Source organism: Vanacampus margaritifer, chromosome 14 (assembly GCF_051991255.1).
Source record: "Vanacampus margaritifer isolate UIUO_Vmar chromosome 14, RoL_Vmar_1.0, whole genome shotgun sequence".
Classification (NCBI taxonomy): domain Eukaryota; kingdom Metazoa; phylum Chordata; class Actinopteri; order Syngnathiformes; family Syngnathidae; genus Vanacampus; species Vanacampus margaritifer.
Window position 1 is genome coordinate 12,907,009 of NC_135445.1, and position 20,396 is coordinate 12,927,404.

General features: G+C 38.2%; 1 protein-coding gene across 1 annotated transcript; it reads right to left on the reverse strand.

Moving 5' to 3' along the window:
* antxr1b (ANTXR cell adhesion molecule 1b) lies at positions 1 to 19,632 on the reverse strand. The gene is made up of 18 exons (XM_077586352.1): positions 19,269 to 19,632; positions 16,751 to 16,822; positions 16,602 to 16,673; positions 16,431 to 16,512; positions 16,304 to 16,337; positions 15,261 to 15,340; positions 14,016 to 14,084; positions 13,859 to 13,939; positions 13,704 to 13,764; positions 13,408 to 13,506; positions 11,930 to 11,999; positions 11,727 to 11,805; positions 9,359 to 9,454; positions 9,012 to 9,056; positions 8,597 to 8,689; positions 4,677 to 4,841; positions 3,915 to 3,995; positions 1 to 1,531 (listed from the first exon to the last, which is right to left on the reverse strand). The coding sequence occupies exons 1-18, from the start codon at positions 19,421 to 19,423 to the stop codon at positions 1,178 to 1,180; spliced, it is 1,788 nt and encodes a 595-aa protein (XP_077442478.1). The 5' UTR covers positions 19,424 to 19,632; the 3' UTR covers positions 1 to 1,177.
* Between the last annotated feature and the right edge of the window lie 764 nt (positions 19,633 to 20,396).

The following is a 20,396-nucleotide window of genomic DNA, read 5'->3' on the forward strand; positions in this document are numbered from 1 at the left end:
TTATTAGTCATTTACACCTTTTATTTATTTTTTTGTAGTTTCCATAATAACCCCAAGGGGAAAAATATTGGCACATCAAATATTACAACTGTATTAGGGGATCCATTTGACATATTTACACCTGAGAGCTCCCCTAAACAAAAAGAAAAACAGGAGTATTAACTGATCATTATGTCACACATTTCTAAACATTCAAACTGGCATAAACAGAATGATTATTCCCTTTCATGAGACACTCTCATAGTAGCTGTGTCTTTATTATTTGAGTCACTTAGAATTAGAGTGGGCTAACTCCTTTGTTGTTTTTAAGTGCAGAAGGGAATCAAGAAAATGCCTATATTTCATTCTATTACTGTTCTCAATCCAGGTTTTCCATTTATTTTATTTATTTTTTTTACATTGGGTCGGTCCATTTTGGCCCGGTCGTTTTAAGCTCGTTTAAATTCCAAATCTTTGAAAATAAAAATATTTACTGTTGCTGAGCCGTTTAAAGATGAAATACCAGTGTTAACCACGGGGTGGCAGAATCGGTCACCAGCGCCGAGGCTCCAACCGCGTTACTGCGAGGCTGTCAAATTGTGAAGAAGAGCGTGTCATGGTCGCCATTAACTCGTTATCAAAAAGTACATAAATAGTGGGTTATTTTTCTCCTCGGCGTTAACAGTTCCTTTAAAGACCATGAGGAATTCTGAATTAGTAAATGTTTTCCTTCAAAAACATGTATTGAACGTGTATGATGGCTAAATGGACAAGTGGCTGTTGTACTGCACTGTTTACAGTTCACACAGGTGAGTAAGCCAGCATATTATTTTGATGATTGAATGACATGCAGGAAAACACATGAGTTCTTGCACTAGCCCACTTCTAGTTATCAGTAGCTTTGAAAACTGTTTTGAAACCCACAATTTTGTTGTTTTCAAAAAAATTCCAAATCAACCAGTATTGTGGAAAAAATTGTGTTGGCTCATTCTATTATACTTTTCACTAGACAGCAATGCTAAGCTAATGATGAAAGAAAAGGCTCTGAACAAGCATAAGCTAAAATAAGTACATTGCAATGTACCTGGTCTCATCTAATATCAATAAAAACAATTAATTGCACATCAGCCCCTGTAATATAAAAAAGTACAAATGTTTTCCCTGTTCAGACGATGGGGGAAGCGTGCTCGCGTTTCCATCAGTAGTCCTCGTGGCTGGGGCGTGGCGGTGGGCGGGATGGAGGCGGGGCTCTACTGGGCGGCGAACCCTGAGGCGGCGGCGGCGGCGGCGGCGGCAGGGAGGCGGTGGGCGAAGGTGGCGCGGAGACGGGGGGCAGAGTTCTGCAGGGAGGGGGCGTGTAGGAGGGCGGCGGAGGCGAGTGGGGCAGGGGGGGCAGCGTGGCGGTGGGCGAGGGGGGCAAGTCCAAGTCGTCGGCCGAGGGGCGGCGTTGTGGGCTGTAGGGCAGCGTGTAGATATGCGTGGACGGGTGCTTGTAGATGGGGTAGCGAGGCGCGGGGTAGGATTTGTTCCGTGTGAAGTTGATGCACTTGCCCTTGAATCATAATCATTAATGTGATTATTTTTTTTTCAAGGTCCATTTTACATATCTTTTTTTTAACAAACACAAGCAATAAATGTATCTGTAAAGTTTTAAGTATTTGGGCAGGGTGAAACTATAAATAAGTATGTTGTTTATGTGGTCTTGCTATATTGCCGACTTTCATCCATAGCGGGCGGGTCTGGAACGTATCCCCCGCGATAAACGGGGTGTTCACAGTATAAGAAGACAAGAAGCAGCTGCTGCTTGACTTGTTCCGAGCACGCCAGCGAAGCCACTGGCAGCTTGGAAAGTCACGTAAAATGCCTTCGTGAGTGAGTGAGTGTCACGGAAGAAGAGGACATTCCTGCCAGCTCCGCCAGGCTGACGCTGGGAGCTACTTGTTTAATGACTTCTGCAGACCAAAGTACTCCTGGGGAAAATCATTAAGCTATTGTTTTTTTTTTTTACCTTTGGCCTCGTTAAATAACATTCTCTGTATTAATTGGCTGTTAGCTGATTAATGGTAACATGCTGTCAGATGTCTTCCAAGAGTCACAGTCTGCTGATGGATTTGTTTGGACTTTAAAGCAAATTCCCCCATAGGGAAATGAAAAGAAATGTGTTTTAGGGTCAAGAAAACACTTATCAATACTTATTGCCGTACAAGTGTTTTAAAAAGTAATATTCTTAAATAACTAAAGCACTGTTTATTAACATGTGCAAAGAGTTTTTTTTAACTTATGGCAAAGGAGATCCAGCACACAATGCGCTTGTGTTTTGTTATGCAAATGTCGTATTACATTCACTTTTTTGGGGGGCGGGGGGGTTGTTGAATATCACAATATCAATATTATTGCGATATTTAACATGTACCTAAAGAAATAACATTTTTATTATCAAATGAAAGAATAACTTTTTTTTATGTGGCCAAATAAGCAAGTTCAATGTGTTCTTCGTTCATTAATTGTAATTACTCTAGATGATGTTCAACTATTGGATTGTGAGGCACATTTAAGTTTGTGCCTGACTGGCCAAATTCAGGTAAAAGCAAAAAGTTCCATATGGTAATTATTGCATGTCTTTGTGAAATGAATATTGCATGGGGCAATATCACGATATCGATATTTTTCCATATATGTTGCCCAGCCGTAGTTTGTTTTTTGTTTGTTTGTTGGTTTGTTAGTTTTTGTTGTTGTTGTTGGAAACTTAGAATATATTTTTTTCTGTTTTTGAATGTACCCCCCCCCTGTTTTTCCTGAATATTTAATTTCGGTGTATTTTTAATTTTTATTTTCTCTTTTTCAGATTTTTTTCTCCCTCATTTTCTGATTTTTTTGTCTCTTTATCCACACTAATTTGTTTCTGTTTTCTGCTATTTTCCCCCTGTTTTCCAGAATAGTTTTTCTGTTTTTTGGTATAGTGCCCCCCCGCCCCCTTTTCTGAAAATCTCCCCCCTTATTTTCTGAATATTTTCCCCTGTTTTTCAGAATAGTTTTCTTTTCTCTTTTTCTGATTTTTCCTCCTCGTTTTCTGATATTTTTCTCTTTATCCACAATAATTTATTTCAGTTTTTTAAATTATTTTTTTTCCTGTTTTCCAGAATAGTTTTTCCGTTCTTTTTTTTCTTCTGTTTTTCGGAGTCTTTTTGTCCTGTTTTTCTGATTTTTTTTCCCATGACGGAAAATAACAAAAAGAAGAAAAACAATAAAAAACAGGGGGAAAAAAATTCCCATAAAACAAAAAATTACTCAGAAAAACAGGATTTTTTTTTTCTTTTTTCAAGAGAATGTGATACGCTCCTGTAAAAATGTAACACAAAATTTAAAAGAACTCCCGACCTTAAACAGTGATGCCCTACATGTTGGCCCTGTATTCTGAGGCTGGATTGAAATTACATGTCCAAGTGCCCAATTCCACACTCTAAAAACAGTTGGGTCAAAAATGGGAAAGCAATATAAAAAGCAACCCAACTTTCTGGTTTCTGAGTTGTTTTATACAAAATGACGCAATTTTTTTGACCCAAGTAAAGGATCTGACCAATATTTATGAGTTGTTTTACACTAAAAGACCAATTTCTTGCCTCAAAGTTGGGTCAAATCGACCCAAGTAGAGGATCGGCCCATTTTAGACGTATAATTCGGTTACTTTTGACCCAACTGTTTTTAGAGAGCAATTTATTGCCAATGGAGTATTCCCCCAAAAGTGAGTAATTAACGTCCCCCATAATTGCCTCTGGAATCCAGAAATGCCAAAGCACTACATGAAGCTCCTCAATTCAATTCAGTTCAGACTGAATTTTAGTGCCACTTTGGAGATGCATTTTTCTTTAAAATTTTAGCTAAACTAACTGTGCAACTTAAGAGGAAATCAGCGATACTTTAGATGTTTGCCTCACCTTGTCTCCGGGATGAGGTCGCATGACAGACACTCGGTCATAACCTCTTCTTAGGAAAACCCACAAAGCATCCAGTTTGCCCTGTCCAAAGATGACACACATTGCAATAAAGTGACAGAGTGTCTTGAGGAGTGCATTCAAAACAAGCCTTTAAATCAAAATCACTCTGTTTGCTATTGTTATGACAAAACTTTGAGTCTGACTGCCCCCCCCACCCCCCTTTTCATTCCAGATGTCCCACATGACAAATTGTGACTGACACAAGAAATGCTATTTTTTGTTATGTATAATGACACCTGCTGAAAAAGATTCCATAACTCAGCAGTGAGCTCAGTTCACGTCTGCTTCTTATTACAGCTGACTGATAAGTTAAAAAGAACACTGTATTTCCTGGAAATTCTGAAACATTTGGCGTAGATTAGAAGGCATCCCAATTCTTTCGGTTACTAACAGAAAAAAAATAAAATAAATGATATTGTTTGTTTTTGTTATACAGAGCAGTTCTAGGCAGCTTTCTTGTGTGCTTTAGGGTGGGACACAGTAACGACTCCACCAGTGAAGAGGTTGGCAGCCTGAACATGAACATGCACTCTAGGGACAGTTTATTAGGTACATGTGCACAATGAGATCAGGCATGAAAAGTTCATCATACTAAGAGCTGGTTCTCATATTTTGGTTTGATTACGTTCATCTACTAGGCAAATTACATTGTGCTTATTTAGATTGTCTAGATGTTGTAGTAACTTGACATAGCAAGAGCACCTTGATGGGAGAATACCACTTGTGACGGTGGACGGCTCTTTTCATGTGGTAACGCGGCCGCGAAGGCGGTGGCTCGGGTTCCTCTTCTGGCATCACGACGCGAGCGTTCTTGGCTTTTTCCAGCTTTGCTCCCTCCTCGGTGGAGCCCTTATCGCCCCAGCGGACCTGAGAAGAAAGAAGAATGGGCTCTATGGAAGTTATTGTACAGTGGAACGTCATCCATTCACTGACGCCGGTGTAAGTTCACGATCAATTTTCCCTTAGCAAATAATGCAAAGTGAATCGGTTTGTTCTATGTTAAAACATCATAAAATCGTTATTTACTGTAAAGTGTACAGGCAAATGAATATCTTAAGAGTCCTAAACTGTCCTAGTCACTTTATATTTGTGACTAGAATTATTAAGTGTATTTACAATAACATATGCTTGCAAATTAATATGTGCGGGTAACTAGTATTTAATCAATTGTACTGCTAATGCTAATTCTACTAGTGCTGGGTATCACTTCTAATTTCCTCAATCGATTCGATTTCACAAGAGTTCAGTTCGATTCAATTTAGTTGTTTTTTTTTCTGATTCGATTCACTTCACTTCAATCCGATATTGATTAATTATGGAACATCAATACGTCTTAAATATTAAGGACATGATAAAAACTCCCCAAATTTAGTTAATTAATGAAAGTAACACGTGTTATAATTACACAAACATTGACATCAGAATTTCGTAATTCTAATTCAATAAGTATAGATATAAATTAAAAAGATTCTGAATTGTCTTAAAGTGCAATAAATCAGGTCTTTCATAAATGTAAGAAAATACTTTTAAATTGCCTGTGAACAGTAAAAAAAAAAAAAAAAAAAAAAGAGTAAAAAAAACAACAGTAAGATACTAAGACATTTTTGGCCTTTAAAATTCTATTTTCTTATGAATTTATGGGAAAAGGAGATATTGATTTATGGCTTTATGAATTAATAGGCTCAAAAAGGAAAATTGATTCACTATTGGATTTAAAAAATAATAATAATAATTAACATCTGTTTATACAGGATTCACTCATCTGTGGTAGCATCACAAAAAAGCTAAAGAAAAATCAAAACATTTGTGGCGTTAATACTTAAGTTGTTCATTGAACTTTGCAGCCACTAAAGTTTTAAGTGCACACATTTTTAGTCCACTTTGTAGGTTCAACAAGAGAATAAGAATTAAAGTTTGAATAAAAATGTAGCTTACTACTAGTGCTGAACAATTAATCAAATTCAAATTGACATTGCAATGTAATAGAATGCACTCTTCCAACTGCAAAGACTACAATTTGTAAGGAAGAAAAAACTGCTTTATTTCAGTTGGTCAGTTAATGTATATAGATTTTTTTAAACATATTACTGGCGTCGATCCAAAACTGCATTGGGTGGGAACCTCCTATGTCACAATTTGGGATATTTAATATTTTTTTCACAAATCTATGACCAATAGTATAGATTTGTGTTGGTGCACCGATAATGATTGAACAAACAGTAGTCTCCTGAAAAATGATTATTTTGGAGGTAGAATTTTTTTTCAAGTTGTCGTCGTAAACGCATAAAAGACTGCACATTTATGTATATGAATCAGATATTGTTGATTGTAATACCAATTAAGTTATTGCTTGCGTTTGTTTAAAACACATTGGAAAAGTGCCTTGAATTATTTTTATTTTTATTTTTTGCAATATTGAGGGGAAAAAATGCGCAAAATCATTCAGCCCATCCTCCAACTCCCATTTTAACAAAAAGATCCAGCAATTTAAAGGTGAAAGCGGACATGTCAAAGTGACCTTGACAGTCCATTACGCAAATGTAGTCTTGTACAGCTGCCACTGACAACTCGTGAAAGCTTCAAGCGAGCAGAGAAGCTTTCAAACAAAGACGTGCATAGTTTCCATGGCTCCGTTTGCGAGCTTCCAGGAGAGCAGACTCCCGAGACTTCGCCCCGCGGCGTGTTTTGCTGCTATCTCCTTGTCTTTCATCATGGACGACAGATGTGAAACGTGAACCCTCTTAACCTCTTGGCCACGTCCATTTGTGCGGTTCAAGCGCTCAGCAATTAAGTGAAAGCAATGCTGTCAGTTGTTATAAAGCGCAGTAACACATCGGGTTGGACTGCATCTCATCGGGTATGCGTTTCATCTCACTTTTAAATAGGAACGAGTAGGTAAATGCTGACAGATGCTTTGGCTCAGCAAAAATGCCAAGGACAGAAATTAATTTAAGAGTGATGCTTGTTCATAGCAATAAACCATTCATATCTCGTCAAATAAATCGGCCACCTAGTGGCTGTGAGCAGAATAGGGATGACATCAGAGCAATCTGATTGGATGTTTAGTCATGTTTTGGCAATGTTGTTGTGACATTCGTGCATCTCTGACAACATGCATGCCTTTCTGTGAAATCTTTTGGAACCAATGCACATTTGGATGAACTCACGAGTGAGGTTGATTGTGTGCTGTTGTGCTTAAAACAAATGACGAAAACGTTGGGATCTAACTAGAAAGCAATTTAACTAGACACTGCGTGTGAATGCTGAGGATCTGACACTGATCTGAAATGCTGGAGACTTAATTCAATGTTGGAATGTGAAGCTTGGAACATTTAAAAATGTGGAATTATAATACAGTGAGAACAGCAATAAAGTATTGAAGCGTATGGAAAGAGCAAATGTCATGAATGAGTTGAACAAATGTTTCCATTAATTTGAGGAATTATTCCAAGGAAAGTGTGGGGGAAAATAACTTGAGAAAAATATGTCCCAATATATTCTGAAGAAGTGGAACGTTTTTATGGAGCCACAACAATGACAATAAGATTTGGTTTTGGAAAAAAATTGTCATTGTGGAAAAAGCTGCATTGACATTGAAACAAGTATTGGCATTGTAGAAGTTTGTATTGAAAAAAAAAATTCAGACATTAAAAAACCCACAATTTTCTTTAAGCATATTTTTTTTGTATTATGTCTTTTTCAATGCCACTCTACAAATTTTGTTTACACTTTTTTTTCCCCGAGTGTCACAGGTTTGAAACTCTGGTTTTCAGTGTTTTAACGTGGGGGGCGGGGCTTTGAGCGCGAAAACACCTTCTTGTAAATCTGTGTTTTTTCTACATATAACCTTGTGGCGCAGTGTTAATGTTTCTGTAGTAAACCAGTTAGCACGTTAGCTAAATTAGCATGACATGATGCATAAAGTAATTTCAAACATGGTTGTTTTAACACCACAAGTAACATATATATAACCACGTATAACCTTGTGGCTTACAGGTGGTTTAGGGGTTCCTGGTGAACCATGATCCTGGTGATCCATGAGTATTGCCTTTAGCCAACAGAGGGCGCGCTCTCCTCTCTCCTCTCCTGAAAAGCTAGAAGGCGTTCGCGCGCTCAAAGCCCCGCCCCCCACGTTAAAACACTGCCAAAAAGTTGAAACTGAAAACCAGAGTTGAAACTCGGGGGGAAAAAAGTGTAAAAAAAAATAAAATAAAATCTGCAAATTGGCATTAAAAAAGACATCATCATACAAAAAAAATGCTTAAATAAAATAGTGGGGTTTTTTTATGTCTGAATTTTATTTTTCAATACAATCTTTTACAATGCCAATGCTTGTTTCAATGTCAATGCAGCTTTTTCCACCCTGCCAATTTTTTATTGTCAGTGTTTTGGCTCCATACATTTTGACATTGGAATGTTTTGTATCAGTCTGCATTATGTTTAGGAATTTTGTCAGAGAAAATGTGGAATTCTGTGAAATATAATTTCTAAGATGTCCTGAACATTTTCAAGTTGGAATGGTTTGAATGGACACGTTTACTGTAGCTCGTTCCTAAGTATTGACACAATGTGTGCTGAGTTTTACAATCCTTAACAATGCCTTATGTGGCCGTTTCATGTACCTCCATCCTTTTAATGCCTCCAACTCCTCTGCCTCCGTAGTATGAGGCATCCACAGTGGGCCATCTCTTCTTGTGAAAATCGTCCTCGTCATCCTAGACCACATGGAAACTTTCACATGAGCTCTATAGTTGTACAGTTGTAGCGTAGCAGCATAGCAAGTTAAAATGTAATCATTCCCATCAATACAGCCTCAAAATTAGAATATTTTTCTCATTTTCTACTTGTTAGCAGGTTAAGCTAAAATCATAAGTAGCGCATATTATGTTGTATTTTTATTTTTTCCCCGCCAATTTCTTATTGAATAATGTACAAATGTGATGGATTCAGTCTTAAGTAGGTGTGCAATTATACTCTAACAAGGTGTATTGTGTGAGTACAGGAGGAAACGATACATTTTATTTTTAAATCACTTACAGAGAAGTCTTCTTCTGTCGGTGGTGGAGGTGGCTCATGAATGACCTGGGTGTCAATCAGAAATGGGGGTTATGTAATAAAAAGACCCCCCCAACACAGTCCAATAAAGTAATGTTGTTGCATGCTATAAAATTATAGCGAGTCCTCAGTTAACAACAGTGTTGCATTCTCACGGCAGCAACACAACCCAATTTAATGCGCAAGTTGGACCATTTGTTTGATTTAAATCTTGAAATGTAAAATATGTGCCATGGCTCGATCAAGGTTGGCAAACGCTGCACCTGCTACAGTAGATTACGCAGGTGTATCTCATCATGTGGTCAGTGAATGTAAATACATCATCTTACCACAGTGCAGCAGAGAGGCCAGAACCACCACAGCAGAAGAATGATAAGCAGGAGCAGCAGGATGAGGAGAGCGATGGCCACAAAGGTGCCATCAGACTGTTCAGAAAAATACATTTGCATCATGAAATACATCAATATCATGTTTATGTCTACATTTACAAGCCTTCTAGTATTTACAGTCATTTTAGTGAGCTGTCTTGACAGTCAGATTCCTTCCCGTGATACCCAGCTGTAGTCATTAAAAGTAGTCTACTGCTTTTTCTCAGCAGTAAATTTAACATTAGATTCATAATGTTCAACGCTTCAAGTCAATAGTACGTTACTCTAAAATAAGCACATTTGAGTTTTTCCAAACAAGTAATCAGACTAAGCTAACTCTTCAAATCCTTTCATAGTTTGTAAAATGTGCTTCTATTTGCAAGAAAAAGAAGCATTCTAGATAGAGTGGCATTTTATAAGACTACAAGCAAGTGCAGTTTTCCGCCTGCGGGAGGCAGTAGTGAGCAAGAACTGACAAGATTTAAACAGTACCACTGATCTGAATATATAACTGGATAGCCAATAGGCCAAGACTTTTGAAATCGCGAGGCCGCCATATTGCTCCTCCCAAGAAACGTTTCTCGGCATACGACCCTATACGTTTACAGTAGCAGAATAATAACTGTAATTCAACAAAAGATGTCTCTGCCAAATCTAATATTGAGGTCTAGTAAGAAAAGGGGGTCTTCAAAGCAGCACATACCGTCTACTTGTTCATTATTATTTTTTTACTTGTTAAAAAAAATACCACCCCGCCCTCGGCCCAATATTAACTGCCTACAAATGTCTAATCTGTACGTATACCATATAGTTTATACAGTAGTCTGCCCGCGAGATGGGAGGAGAAAGATGGCCCCCCTGTCGCTTCATCGGCTTGCACGGGCGTGTATCCAGTCATATGTTCAGATCAGTGAACAATACTCACTTATCAGCAATGGTGCCTCTTCTACGCACGTATTTTATTAAAAACTAAGGATTAATGAATAATAAACTACAGGAGAATACCTGGTTCCTAACTACAGTCTCTATTTTGAGTTTATCAACTAAACAAAAAAAAATTCTATACGTAACTTCAATAATATAATTATAAAAACAGTTTGGTTGCCCAACTATGGGTAAAAAAAATTGACCGATCTTCTATTTGGGTCGATTTGACCAAACTTTGAATCAAGAAATGGGTCTGACAGCATAAAACAACTCATAAATATTGGTCAGATCCTTTACTTGAGTCAAAAAAATTGGTAATTTTGTATAAAACAACCCAGAAAGTTGGGTCAAATTGACCCTTTAAGTGTATCGGTCCATTTTTGATCCATAATTGGGTTACTTTCGACCCACCTGTTTTTAGAGTGTACCATGTCCAAAAACAAATATACAAAAAAAAAACTATTGCAGGGCATACCAGATTGTGCAACTGCAGGAGGTCCCCAAATTAAATCGCTATGTTTATAAACAGTGTATAGTACATTATAAATGTTTTAGTTTTCCCATGAAATTAATAATTATGTCAAGTAAATAAGACTGACTTTTTTTAGAAATAAAAATATATATTTATAAGTGAATTGAAACACTTTTAAAAATGTTTTAATTAAAAACAAGTAGTGAATTTAAGTGCAATCCTGAAAAGACTCTGTTTATTATTATTAAAATAATTATAAGTCAAAAAGGTTGCTGCCTTTATTTTATTTTTAAATGAAAACAAACTTTTTTTCAAAACCGGGTGTCATATTATGTTAAGTTAGCTAAATGTAACTATTAAAGTAACTTGTAATCTAACTTTGTTACTTTTTTAAACAAATAACCATTAAAGTAACTTACCGGTAGTTACTTTTTAAATGGAGTAATCAGTAAAGTAACTAAGTTACTTTTAAAAGCAATTAATCAGTAAAATAATTGTTACTTTTTAAAACAAATAATCAGTAACTAAATTACTTTTTCAAGGTAACTGTGGCAACAATGCTTTATGCCTTTATGTCCATGGAAGGTAGCTATCAAAGGGATATTCTGGACACAGACCAAACCCCCGGCAAAACTGGAGAATGCTGATGTTTTCAAAAAAGTCATGTGTGTAATTGATAGCAGAAATGGATACAAAGAATTAGACTTTGTGTCTGCAATTGATGATGGAAATATTTTTTCATTCAAATTGGCACACACGGTGACAGCTAAGATGAGCCAGAAAAATAACATATATTTTTTGTCATTGCAGGAGGTGCCAATTTAGTTAGTTAGTTAGTTAGTTAATTTTATTTTATGTTGGTGTCAATGCACAGTAGGGCATTTGCATCCTAAAACTTCACATCAGACTTCAGTTTCCTAACATACTCACACAAGTGACGGCAGTAATTGTGACGGAGCTGGATATGAAACTCAAACCGTTGTTCATGCTGACGTGGAGCGTGGCGGCCCTGTAGAGAAAAGCGAGCACGTCAATAAGATTCATGACATTTTACAACAGCTTTGATGGTATAACAAGCATTCCTGTAGCTTACTCGTGGTGCCTTTATCTTGGATTTAGTACATTTTACTTACATTCCTTCTTTTTCCAAAACAGGAGCTGGGCACAGCAGGTAGGTGTCCCTCACCACCAAAGGTCTTTTCACTGTGCAATGGTAAGTACAGTGTGTGTTAATACAGCATGCAGATCTTACTAGTTGTTAACACATCAAGAGGTTGCGGGTTTGATATTTAATTCAGACTCTACTGAGTGGAGTTTGCATGTTGTCCTTGTCCTTGTGCTGGCACAGATTCTCTCTGTGTACTCCAACTTAATGCATTAGGTTAATTGAAGAAATTGGCCAAATAGGCCAAGCAATGTCATGTGATCACCTGCAGCCAATGAGGTGCATGCTCACCCAGAACTCTAATAAGGACAAATGTATAGAAAATGGACTGATAAAGTAAAACATGTAGACATATATTTTTTCCATCTTAATTAACTTCCTTTTGCTATAAAGCAGAATTTTGCTTGAATTTGACCTCTCACCCCCAAATTGCAAAATCATCCCAACTTTACAAAAGTTTAAGTGACACTTCTAAAATCATGAAGCCATCGCAAGTTTCAAGTCTCAGCACTTTTTATTTGGAACTAAATTCCTGCACTTCCGCACTTGAAAGTGAGAAAAGAGGCCAATGAGCACGGCTGCGGTTTATTTACACTGGCCAAGAAGGCGAGTGTCAAATGTGTGCGCAAAGACGCCACATTCCCTCCTCGGACATCTGAGAAGGCTTGAGCGCTATACCAGCTGATCCTAAGCAGAGTGAGGAGGTGCTGATGTGGTCTTTTTTTGGGGGGAGGGACGGGGATTGGAATCATTGCGAGCCAAAGCATCAGAGTGGCTTCAATTTCTGGCTGCTGAATGGTATTTCAAAACTGATTTTATTGATTTAATTCTATTAATAGCTTGGGGATTTTTTTGCATCCCACTGTCAAGGACAGTCTTTGCTCGACTTATTTTGCTGTTGACACACTATTGTTTATCCATTACCCACACTTACTGTGTGTGTGTAATATGTACGTCACTGTTTGATCCTCCTTGTTCCCTTTGTTTACAACCACAACAGCAGCATGCAACACTCCCATAAAACAATGTTTTCAGTTATTTCATTTGCCCAATTAAGTTGATTCACACTCATGTCTGTATAAGAAAAGGGAGTGTGAAACTGGAAAGTGTCTCGCCAAACTCCTGGGAAATCTATCTGCTTTTTTTTTTTTTTTTTTTTTTTTAAACCAGCCACTTTACCCGACAACTATGCGGAGAACTTGGCTTGGTTTGGCTCGTCGTGACGGGGATTTATATAATAAAACCTGCTTAGAGACGTCTTAATTCACAAGTTGGTTTTTTTAAACGCTGGAAATTTTAGCTACTCCAAGCCAAACCATTTTGTGCTCTTATGTATAATCTGAACCCGCTGCACTGAGGCTCATTAAATGCTTCTGAAGCTAGAAGGTGATCCAAATATTAGACACACCTCAGATGCCATTAAGAGATTTTGGAGTGGATACTTACTAAAAGTCTCCGTCTCGTTGATGCGGAAGCTACAGAGGACTTTCTCAACATCGCGGGCATGAAAGAAGCCATTTCCTCTGATTACCACCTGGAAAGATTCTGAAGAAGTGTTGAAGTCATTTACTTGCTAGTGTACATACAAGTGTAGTCCCCCAGTCCAAAGGGGTTATGTTATTTGTTCATTCTCAACGTGCAACAGGCAGATTTTCAATGAAAATGACCTTTGTGGAATATCCAGACGACGGGAACAATATTATTAGTCAATCATGAAATCATAAAAATAACTGGAGTGTTACCTCCTGCACAGATGCTAGAAGGCTCGACGGCCAGAATCTCTATGCATGACCGCTTCAGGATCTACGGCAACGTAAACACAAATCAAGTAACACAGTAGGACCAAGAGTACCTCGTACGTCTGCCTGTATGAGAGAGTGTGGGATATGACTTTTACCGAGTCAATGACCACATGCAGCGTGTGAAAACCGTCGGTCACAGGGAAGACGTGGTCCTCACTGTCGGCAATGGTTGACAGCTGCGGGGGGGGTGTTATTATTATCTTCTTTGTGTGACACTTCTTTTTGACGCTTCATATGGTCTGACTCGCTCACCTGGGTTTCATTGAAGTCTTTCACTCCCACGCAGTAAACGGTGGCACCCAATTGGCGCGCTCTGCTAGCCTGAGTTTAAAGGCAATAAACAAGAAGAAAAGGGTGACCCTCAGAGGTCACATCAGTAATAGTGCAGCTGTAGTGTTTAGTGCAACAACACCACTTCAGTGATGGAACACACCTGTTGTGACATTGCTAAACAGAAGTGATCACAAGTCAGTAGCGGGGTACGCATACCGTTATACAAGGGAAATGCTCTCACACATTTGATTATACTGAAGTAAATTCTTAAAGTATACTGAAAAGGTGTTTTATACATTTTCAGTGGTGTCTGAGTTTCAACTGCGTGTGAGACCATTTCCGTAGGCAGCGAGTGAAAAACATTTCAGTAGTGTGTTTACACAGTATTTAAGCTATGTGTGAGAGGGTTTCAGTTGTGTGTGTAAGATGTATGTGATAGTGAGTGAAAGGACTTTCATTATTGTGTTAGAATTTCAATAGTGTTTGAGAGTGTTTCAGGAGTGTGAGTTAGAGTATCAATAGAATGTGTAAGAGATTTTCAGTTGTGTGTGAAAACATTTAAACATTTATGAGAACAAAAAAAATTCAGTAGTGTCGGAGTGTTTCAGCAGTGTGTAAGCGCATTTAAGTTTTGTGCATGAAAGTTTCAGTGGTGCGTGTAAGATCATTGAATTTGAGAGTATTTCATTAGTGTATGTGAGTGGGGGGGAAATCAGTAGTGAGTGAAAAAAAAGTGTTTTTGTTGTGTACTCTTTAAAAGCAAAAGTGATTTCAGTAGTGTGTGAGAGATTTAATTTATGTGTAAGACAGAATTGCAGGAGTGCTTGTGAGAGGAGTTGTGTGTGAGAGGTGATCTTGAATCCAAATGGCGCCTTATACACTTTAAGTACTGTAAGATGTTTCTCATGATTAATTCGCGACAATAAAATTATAAGGAGTCTGCAATCGCAATGTAGTTACCACTAACTGTTAGCTTAGCTTCTTCTAATACTTCTTCTTCTTTGTACTTCTGGAGTATGAATTCCATGTGGCACTATACTGCCTCTCACAGGCCAATCTTTGTACTATGGCCGGCTGGGAAGGCGACTCGGATGCGGTGTGCTTTGTTGGTCAATGTCAAGGTCAAGAGTCACTCACGTTTTAAAAATACTACGCTTTGCTAATCGCAGATGAAGCATTAACTAGTGATGTGTAACTGAGGTTTTAATAATGTAAGTCACATGCCTCTCTTTGAGCCAGGTCGAACTGATTTTCCCTCAATTCACCATCCGTCAAAGCAATTATGACGCTTGCTGTTCGGTAGCCTGAAGGCAGAAAGAAATTGGAAATTAGCACAACAAGCAATGCATACTGTACGTCATAAAAATCGAATGTGTTACGGTAAGTCATGCGGCTCAGTTGCTACCAGACCTATTATTTTTCTTTTGATAAATTTTTACTTAGGGTGATTTTCATACTAATATATTTTATTTAATGATAACTTTAATGCAGGGTTAGCACAGGTTTGTGAAACTACGATGTTATTTCTAAATAAATTTGAGATACGTTGCCGCTGTAGGAACGGAACGCCTTCATCAACCAAGGAGCCCCCATATATGCTATATACAGTAATTTATCTGCAAGACAAAAACAGGCAGTTGTGTTTTCAGCTTGTTTTGGCTCCAGCTGATAATTCTGCCATATGGATGAGGTGAACTAAATTGCAGTGGATGGACTCAAAAGACTCAACAGGAAAAGTGCATGATTAACTCATTCACTGCCATTGACAGCTATAGACGTCAAAAATTCATTTGAACTATTTTTATTAGTTTAACATTTTTTTCCATTTTTGTTAACAAGAGTATGAAAACCTAGATTTTTTTGTACATTTAGAACAGATATAAAATGTTTGATTAATCGTGACTTAACTAGTGAAGTCATGCGATTAATTACAAATTTGAATCACCTGATGCCCCTAATTTTTAATAACCTTGTCTTTAAAAAAAAAAAAAAACTTTAAAATTTTTAATGTTTTTTTAAAGAAAAAAATATTTAAAAATTCGGGGCGTCGGGCGATTACAATTTTTAAACGCATGACTTCACTAGTTAACTCGCGATTAATCACAAATTTCATATCTGTTCTAATACAAAAAAAATATTCTAGGTTTTTATACTTTTGTAGACAAAAGTGGGGAAAAATGTTAAACTAGAAATAGTTAAAACAAACTTTTTACTTCTATAGCCGTCAATGGCAGTGAATGAGTAAAGTGTGAAAACGCAAAACTCACCATCCCCTGTGCCGTAATAAATTTGCTCACTGGCCTGAAAGAAAAGTCAAAGGGAATGCATTTAAATGGATCTAAAATGTCAAGCCTTCAGGATTATTTTGCCTGTTGACAAAAACAGATGAGTCACCTTTGACAAACCAAGGTGCATGTAGGTGTCTCCACCCGGTTGGACCATGCTGAGCTTCTCTAACCCGGCTCGTATTTGTTCTCTGGATAGAAAACAAAAATATGGAAATTAGGAAATAAAACAACACAGAAGCCAAATGAAAATACACAATTAAGACAAGTAATGTGTCACCTGTCTTCTGTCAACGGCATGAGAATTTGGCCTTGCGTTGAAAAGACGATAAAGGACATCCGTAGCTGAGGACTGACAGTAAGAGAGATAGTTAACCACCTTTCGTTGACTCCTGCACTTTGTTGATCAGAACAAAGTGTGCAGCTTACCTGATAAACTTGTAAGCCAGGTTGTCCACAAAGTAGTAAATTTCATTCCAGTAATGTTGCACACTGCCAGATCTGAAAATAAACGGATAATCAAAACTCTTGAATGCGTCAGGTGAATGACGAGAGAACGGCGTGTGGGACTCTCCCGATCGCACGTTGTTTCTTTAGGAACGCTACGACGAGGCGTACCTTGCTTTCTTCATACGCGTTTTACATTGCTTGGCGAGAGCCAGCCGCCATTCTACGTCACTACGCACGGAATGCGTTGCGACGTAAATCACAATGGCGGCGTACGTCCAGATAAAGTTTCTACAAAATTTATTAAACTGGAAATGACTTTTGAAAATTTAATCTCATAGTTATGTTAGTAACAACCAAATAAATAATATAGAGCAAATTTGTCATTACAGTCAGGGTTCCTTTAAATGTTTTTCAAAATGTGGTCCATGGGCCACTGGGGGTCCCAAGAAAACCCCCAGTGGTCCACATTACAATTTTCTCCACTAAGGCTATGGGTGCCTGTTATATGTAGTGACAAAAACTCTATGACGTGATGTGTGGATTTCTTTAAATTAATAAACAGGGTTATTGCCTCCGTTAGGAATGAAAGAAATGGTGTGCGATAAATGAGTACATAAACAACATTTATTGTAAAGATGTTATTTGGCAACAACTGCTACTAGCTATTGTTCTTGATACTTTTAAGTGGACTTTAAATATTGTTTGTCAGCAAGCAAAAAGTACTGCAACACTGGACAGTTTAGAGGGATGCTTTAAAAAGTTTAGAAAAGGTCAAGCAAAAGTTCACCCATAAAGATTCTAGTGCATTTTAGCTTATGTACTTTTTAGAGTAAAACCTCTCTCTGTTTTTTTTAAATGAACATTTGGTCTTACTGGATTTGAAAGTTGGTCATGATGGTGTTACTTGTCAGCCAAGTATTTTCTTAGACCATACTTAATGTAAGAAGTTTGAGACCCGCTGCTCTAGATCCTAAATTTGCAGAAAGTAAAAACTCAAGAAGAAAATAAGTGAGTAAATCAAGTGAAGCCTCTGCGAGCGGCTTTCCGCTTCTGTTTTCATTTATCATCCTGTGATGTGAGTCCCGGCGCCAGCGCAGCCAAACGCTCTTTGGAACAGCTGGCTCTCATGGAGAAAGGGTTCGCTGGGACAAAGACGTGGTCCGCAGCTGCCATGAGTGACGCGTGGCTGCAGTTTGACAAATCCCTGCAGTCTGTTTTATGATTAAATGAGCATCTTTGATTCTCATTGGTCCATGCTTTCTAAGATTGCTACCGCTGGTATTGACTGATTAATTGTCCTTAAATAGCAACGATTATGTACTAAGTTGAGAACTGATTTGACATAAAGGCTTTTATTTAAGATGAGGCATTTATGTTTGACTAAAAGTATCATAAGATCTTAACCGTTTTTTGGGTGTTGACCTCTCACATAAGGATTTGCACTATTGAAGCTCAAATGTGGCCCGATTGTTGGTACACGTGTACTTTGCTTGAAGGTGGCGTTAGACATGTTGACGTCAGTTGACTGGTCAACAATTGTGGCCTAACTAAGTATATGTTAATCTGTATGAGGACTTCCAATGAGAGTCTCTCTTTCTCTGTCAACTGAAGATCCTGCGATGCTGTCATGAATTCATTAGGATCTGTTTAGCTTCATCGTGACTTGCTGATTGGTTAATGGTCAGTGAAACTGAATACCTGTCATCTCTGTCATCTACACATCAATCGGACGTCAGCCAAATGTGACCGACTGACCATCATAACATCAGGCCGGAAACGTGACGCCACAACAAACAGACAGACACTGATGCAGACTATTAAGTAACTTCTGCGCATGTGTGAAGTAATACCCCTCCATACCATCGGCGGCGCAACTCACTATTACCCATTGTTAGAATAAAGCAACCGGAAAGCTCTTTGCGGGGGCGGGATATTAAAAAGGCAAACAATTCTTACATCTTGTTCATTACTTAGCTTACATTTATTCGCATTAGTCACTTCCGGTTCTTGCCCTATGCGCTAATTCGCTAGCTATCAGCCAATCAGGGTGATAAAACGTCACGACGGTCCGACGCTGATTCAACTTGAATCCGCCGAAAACATTACGACGGTGATTTTATTCATTAATCAAGACAGCGCATACCGATGCTCGGACACTTCCCGACTTCCGACGTCGGATTGGCCTGTCGAGGCCTTTACACCGTAAACACTGTATTTCTCAAACAGATAATAACATGTTGCTTCAAAATAAGGATGCGTGAACTGCTAAAACCAGCGTCAGCCCACATTTTGTGGCCATTTTACAATCAGGAACTAGAAATTAGAAGAATAGAAAATTGCCCAAATTGTTCTGGCTTGCAATAAAACAAATTGTCATCAATGGAGTAGGATGTGGCACTTATAAATTAGTTGAACGTCAAAGCAGCAACACAAACTAAAAGCATACAAATATCCTATTTTCTCCTGCATTAGCAAAAGTAAAAACTGAAGCACTCACTTGTCCAAAACAAAGTACAAGTCGAATCCTCCGTAGCAGGACGAGCCGGCTTCTCTCCCGTCGTCGCTCTGCCCCGCAGTGCCGACCACCAGCGCCACCACAACAATACCCACTTCCACGCCAAGCAGGACCTGCCTGCACCAGCGCCGGGACATTCCTCGGAATTTAAAAGAAAGCCTCGTCCTATGTATGACTTTATGAGAATGTAAACATGAGTGCACTCCAGGTTTTGTTTTTTCAACGTCAATCAGCAGCGAACACGGACGCAACCCGTAATGCTGTGAAAGTAGGAACGCGTCTTGAGTCAGACTCCCATCTCCTCAGCAACAGATGTGGGAAGGAAGAAGGGGGAGTGAAAACTCGGCTGACCTTCCTCCCCTCCACACAAAATCTTGTCAGCTAACTAGTGCCGTAACCTCACGTCACGTTACATAATGCATAAAAGCAACACACATTTCATCATCTAGTAAGAAGAAAAACAAACCAGGCAGCGTTCAACTTTGAAAATATTTGAAAGGTTACGGACAGCGTGATTGAAAAATGTGTTGTCGGCATGAGAAGCCATGCTATTCAGTACTTGCGGCTTTTCATTTTGTTGTTTTGTATTTATGGCCCATTAATGCTTTTCAGACCAATATTTACTGTAATTGTGACATTTCGAGGTTATGACTGGCACACAACACACGAGTTTGCACAGAGGCTAAGAATACAGCACAAGAAGGTACGGTAAACTGTACTTGGAATAAGCCCACTGTTTTTCATTTGATTGTTTTATATTCATAGTCTAGATCACAGGTGTCAAATGCAAGGCCCGGAGGCCAGATTTGGCCCTCCGCATTACATTATGTGGTTCGTGAAGGCAAATCATATTTTGCATGTCTACTTTTAATAACAATATATTATAAGCTTTTTATTTTTATTTTTATCAATCTCTATTTAAAATAATAGTAATTGTTTACTCTTTTTTTACTGGCTTCTGATTTCATAACTTGCTATCCATCAATTTGTTGCGCATACAGTATGTAGTAATGTAAGACAATCATACATTTATATGGGTTCACGGTCATAACAGCCATCCGAGGAAAGATTTATTTATGATGTGTCCTACGGCAAAAATTAGTTTGACAC

What these genes read in the sequence shown, in the direction of transcription:
- antxr1b (XM_077586352.1), bottom strand. Translation starts at nt 19,423, where the DNA reads ATGTCCCGGCGCTGGTGCAGGCAGGTCCTGCTTGGCGTGGAAGTGGGT. An exon ending in TTGTACTTTGTTTTGGACAA is followed by an intron (nt 16,823 to 19,268) that starts GTGAGTGCTTCA and finishes GTTTATTTTCAG; the next exon opens with ATCTGGCAGTGTGCAACATT. An exon ending in CAACGAGACGGAGACTTTTA is followed by an intron (nt 12,000 to 13,407) that starts GTAAGTATCCAC and finishes ACCATTGCACAG; the next exon opens with TGAAAAGACCTTTGGTGGTG.